The sequence below is a fragment of the Mytilus trossulus genome, chromosome 9, assembly GCF_036588685.1.
Source record: "Mytilus trossulus isolate FHL-02 chromosome 9, PNRI_Mtr1.1.1.hap1, whole genome shotgun sequence".
NCBI lineage: Eukaryota > Metazoa > Mollusca > Bivalvia > Mytilida > Mytilidae > Mytilus > Mytilus trossulus.
Window position 1 is genome coordinate 52,199,693 of NC_086381.1, and position 5,900 is coordinate 52,205,592.

Here is a 5,900-nt window from a genome sequence, read left to right on the forward strand (position 1 = left end):
CATTAAACCAAGAGGACAGGAACATAGCATTAAACCAAGAGGACATGAACATAGCATTAAACCAAGAGGACAGGAACATAGCATTAAACCTATAGTGCACGGACAGAGCATTAAACCTATAGTGCTTAGACAGAGCATTAAACCAAGAGGACAGGAACATAGCATTAAACCTATAGTGCACGGACAGAGCATTAAACCAAGAGGACAGGAACATAGCATTAAACCAAGAGGACATGAACATAGCATTAAACCAAGAGGACAGGAACATAGCATTAAACCTATAGTGCATGGACAGAGCATTAAACCAAGAGGACAGGAAAATAGCATTAAACCTATAGTGCACGGACAGAGCATTAAACCTATAGTGCTTAGACAGAGCATTAAACCAAGGGGACAGGAACATAGCATTAAACCTATAGTGCATGGACAGAGCATTAAACCAAGAGGACAGGAACATAGCATTAAACATATAGTGCATGAACATAGCATTAAACCTATAGTGCTTAGACAGAGCATTAAACCAAGAGGACAGGAACATAGCATTTAACCAAGAGGACAGGAACATAGCATTAAACCTATAGTGCATGGACAGAGCATTAAACTGAGAGTCTTGGTAGAACATTAAACCAAGAGGACAGGAACATAGCATTAAACCAAGAGGACATGAACATAGCATTAAACCAAGAGGACAGGAACATAGCATTAAACCTATAGTGCACGGACAGAGCATTAAACCTATAGTGCTTAGACAGAGCATTAAACCAAGAGGACAGGAACATAGCATTAAACCTATAGTGCATGGACAGAGCATTAAACCAAGAGGACAGGAACATAGCATTAAACCTATAGTGCACGGACAGAGCATTAAACCAAGAGGACAGGAACATAGCATTAAACCTATAGTGCATGGACAGAGCATTAAACCAAGAGGACAGGAACATAGCATTAAACATATAGTGCATGAACATAGCATTAAACCTAAAGTGCTTAGACAGAGCATTAAACCAAGAGGACAGGAACATAGCATTAAACCAAGAGGACAGGAACATAGCATTAAACCTATAGTGCATGGACAGAGCATTAAACTGAGAGTCTTGGTAGAACATTAAACCAAGAGGACAGGAACATAGCATTAAACCAAGAGGACATGAACATAGCATTAAACCAAGAGGACAGGAACATAGCATTAAACCTATAGTGCACGGACAGAGCATTAAACCTATAGTGCTTAGACAGAGCATTAAACCAAGAGGACAGGAACATAGCATTAAACCTATAGTGCATGGACAGAGCATTAAACCAAGAGGACAGGAACATAGCATTAAACCTATAGTGCACGGACAGAGCATTAAACCAAGAGGACAGGAACATAGCATTAAACCTATAGTGCATGGACAGAGCATTAAACCAAGAGGACAGGAACATAGCATTAAACATATAGTGCATGAACATAGCATTAAACCTAAAGTGCTTAGACAGAGCATTAAACCAAGAGGACAGGAACATAGCATTAAACCAAGAGGACAGGAACATAGCATTAAACCTATAGTGCATGGACAGAGCATTAAACTGAGAGTCTTGATAGAACATTAAACTGAGAGTCTTGATAGAACATTAAACCAGAATGACCAATACAGAGCTTTATTCTAAAAGGACCTGATTATAAACATTTTGCCATCTTTGTCTAAGTCAGTACCAAACTTGAAAAGCAAATTCAGTCGGCACGGTTGATATCCAATTCAGACTGCAAATCGACTAGCTGCATAATTGAACAAGTCGAAGTAATTAAAATAGTTGATTCCGCATACACACCAAGTTTTGAAAATATCAGGGAGTAGGTTAGTACATAATAAGAATTTCAAAGGTATCAATTATTTACAGTGGGTTTTTTTTTTATTGCGCATGTTGTTTTGCATGTTTTGTGCTCTAGAAAAAGTGATATGGAATATACTGATGATTCATTTTTCTTTCTTTTATTTGCATGATTTGAATAATTATATTTCTGTGTAGAAAAAATGAAGATGTGTCAAGATGATTTCGGAAGACCTTTTCTGCATACATGATTGAATCGTTACTATAGAAGTCAAACCATATATCCTATACAATTAGATGGTTCAAAGCCGTAAGGCGGAGATATTCCGAGCGTAAAGTAGAATTATATATAAAAAGTGTCTACTGACAAAAATACCATTTGAAATATCTTTTCAAAAAATTGTAAAAGATTTATCTGGCTTACTGTTAATAAATTTATTGGGAATTATCCCCTTTTTGTCTTGAACGTATATACATGTACATCATTTTCACATGATGACTTAATGGGATGGGATATATTTCATAATTTTCAGAATCATAAATGGGAATTAAATGGAAACAATTTTGTCCCATTAACTAATTTCAATAAAAGAAAATCAAACCATTACTTTCGAAAAACATTGTTTTTAAGGAAAATTAATCGTAATGGTAAAGAAAATATTATGAAAATTCGATTTAACATACAATATAATTCGATTTGTTTGTTGGAAAATTTACATAATATGATTAGTTAAGACGTCATGCATGATTTATATATGTAACAGGACAGAAAATATTCAATACAACTGCCGCGTAATTCATCATTCATTTTCTTCCTTAATATCTTACTAACAACACACTGAAAATATCTATCAATTTGTGTATCACAGTGTATGCAGGAGAAATACAATATTAAGTGTAATGGCGACAGACAGAAAATGATTGTTTATTATGATGTTTGGATTTAACCATTTATTCCTTTTATTAATTATAATGATTATAAAATTGTGTCGGACTACGCGCCATACACGTGGATTAAACAGTGAGGATGAAGTTCGGCTAGTTAATGATTTATTTGAACATGGGAGATACAATCCTTTGATCAGACCAGTAAGAAATGTTAATGACACACTTACAGTGGCATTCAATGTCGCTCTAAGTCAATTGATCAATATAGATGAGAAAAATCAAATAATGAAGACCAATGTATGGCTTCAGATGTTCTGGCATGACTATCAGATAAAATGGGATCCAGAGGAATATGGCGGCGTCAAAAATATACGTATCGATCATGCAAAGATGTGGAAGCCGGACATTGTCTTGTTTAACAATGCTGATGGAAAATATGAGGTCTCATACAAATCAAACGTAGTTCTGGGATGGGACGGGAACCATTCATGGGTACCCCCAGCCATATATAAAAGCTCATGTACAATAGATGTGGAATACTTCCCCTTTGATCAACAAGTCTGTGAAATGAAGTTCGGATCTTGGACTTATAAAGGGGACCAGTTAAAGTTTCGTTTTTATAAGAATATGGATTATGTTGACCCGACTGATTACCTTAAAAGCGGTACTTGGGATATAATTGAATTTCCGGGGAAAATTGAAAGGATTAATGATTCTGAAACGAAGGATTACAAATATCTCATTGTTTTCAAGTTTGTCTTACGAAGGAAAACGTTATTTTATACAGTCAATTTGATAATACCGTGCGTTTTGGTATCGTTTGTCAGTATCTGTGTATTTGCACTACCGGCTGATGCTGGTGAAAAGATAACTCTCTGTATCTCTATCTTACTTGCCTTGGTTGTGTTCCTGCTTCTGATATCAAAAATTCTACCACCATCATTGCAGATTCCTTTAATTGCAAAGTATTTGCTTTTTACATTTATAATGAACATATCAGCTATTTGTTTAACAGTTGTCGTTATCAATAGAAACTACAGAACCCCTAGAACACATAAAATGCCGTACTGGGTAAGATATGTGTTTTTAAACATGCTTCCGAAATTGTTACATCTGGAACGTCCTGATCATGACAGTAGATGGCGTCCCTTGCTTGAACAGGCTAAGATTAACAAAGCAAAACAACTTAAAAGACAACAGGCTCAACAAAACAGTTATTTATCGGCAGAACACTATCCTTTGTCAGGCAGTAGAAATTCTAGCAGGCATTCGAGTACGTTAGACTTGGCAGAATTTCCCCATTCAAACTGTAAGCTGAACCACATGAAATGTGATATCAAAGCTGGGAATACAGAAAATATGCCCAAAAGGGTAACTGCTGAGTTATTCAAAGCCACCGAAGCTTTAAGTTTTATAACACACCACCTTGAAACTGAGAATGAATTTGAAACAGTTCTGGATGACTGGCGATACGTAGCCTTAGTATTAGACCGGCTCTTATTTTACATCTTTCTCATTGTGACTATCGGTGGAACTCTTGGAATTCTAATGCAGGCACCCCACATATTTGAATATATAGATCAGGATGCAATAATTAATGCTGTCATTAAACGAATCGGTGAAACAGACAACATACAAGAAAACACAGCAAATGTAGGAACAGGGCAATAAAACATACATTACGAACATTATAAAGTATTTATAGAAATTGTAAACGCATTTAACATTTGCTTGAACCATTATCATTATATTTTAAGTCACGTTTTTCGGTAATTTAATTGTAAAATAATTGACTTTCTATTCTATTATTTGTACATTTAAAGTAGACTGTACTTTAATTTATTTTACAAGTAGAAGAAATCCGGCATCAAACATGTCAAAGGTTACCAACCTTTTTTTTACAAATAAGATGGTCCTGACTGTTTTACATGTGTAAGGTTATTAGTTGTATTTGAATAACACGTATCAGTTGTCTTGATTTTAAAAGTATGAGGTATTGACTGCTTTGGGTTTTTTTTTTGTTACAGCTAATAGATGTTTTCGGGGGGGGGGGGGGGGTGATTTTGCATGTCTTTGTTGGACATGTATAAGGTTTTGATTTTAAAGAATAAGAGGTCCCTGAATACATATCTGTTTAAAATATACTAGCGACTAGTTTTTTGTAACAGGGCCCGACTTATTTTTTTTAAAGAAGATATTAGGTCATGACTATCTCTGGTTAACAGTCACCAAGGGATCCTTTGTGACAGCTAAAAAATATTAAGAAAAATTTAAAGTTACAAGAAGGGAAACGTTGTGAATTGAAAACGACAGACATGACCACGCTTTAAAAGACGAATATAACAATCCACAAAAGGCTTGCAGAATTTTCTAAGATGAAAGGGGTAAGACAAATAGTATTAACTATGCTGTAGAAGGGAAAGCCGTGATCAGGATACATATTTAAAGATAACAGTCTCAGATATACGTATTAATAAGATTGATTGATTAAGTATTTGCTTAACGTCTAGTGGCAAATAGTACATGCTTATTCAAGAATAGAGTCATCTTAGTTTAAATTTTCTTTGAGATATAATCCTAACAAGGACAACGGTTTTGCTTCAGTACTGTTTTTAATATAACATACGAAATTTAATAAACTCGCCATATAATGCTTAGTATAAAACATAACATGAAAGAAAGGAAGATAAAAAGAAACCAACCAAGTGCTGATTGAGAAAAAATCATCAAATGCACTCTACATCTTCATTTATTTACGTATTGATCATATGTTGCTTTTATAAATCGTTTAGATTTAGTCATCAAAGCTATACATGTTGTGTGTGTTTAGCAGAAATAGAAATAGAAAAAATGAATGCAATATGTTATCTTATTTATCATATCAATTGGATTTGTACTGCAGTTCGGTTTTGCTAAAAAATAAAAAAATAAATAATTTAAAATGAACCTGTCTTTTGTTGGTTGTTTTGATAGATATGGCGCTTTTTTTGAATAATGACAATATCAGCTGTTACTTAATAAAAACGCAGATGTTATACCAATATTTATGTTTAAAATAGACAAATCAGTTGTACTTTAAGATGGTTTTAATTTTAGAAATGACTTTAAAATATTGGTTGTTTTTGTAGTCTAGCTAAGCGTTAATTTAGCTAATTCTTATTAAGACAGATCTAACAAAAATGTTGGCAGATACGTTTGGG

General features: G+C 34.3%; 1 protein-coding gene across 1 annotated transcript; it reads left to right on the forward strand.

Annotated features, from left to right (window-relative positions):
- Positions 1–2,593: 2,593 nt before the first annotated feature.
- On the forward strand, positions 2,594–4,731 carry LOC134683094 (acetylcholine receptor subunit beta-like 1). Its single transcript, XM_063542171.1, has one exon. It carries the CDS (start codon positions 2,743–2,745, stop codon positions 4,369–4,371), a length of 1,629 nt encoding a protein of 542 aa, XP_063398241.1. The 5' UTR covers positions 2,594–2,742; the 3' UTR covers positions 4,372–4,731.
- Positions 4,732–5,900: the final 1,169 nt, after the last annotated feature.

Excerpts from the sequence above, each read along its gene's own strand:
- LOC134683094 (XM_063542171.1), top strand. The coding sequence starts at position 2,743 with ATGATGTTTGGATTTAACCATTTATTCCTTTTATTAATTATAATGATT.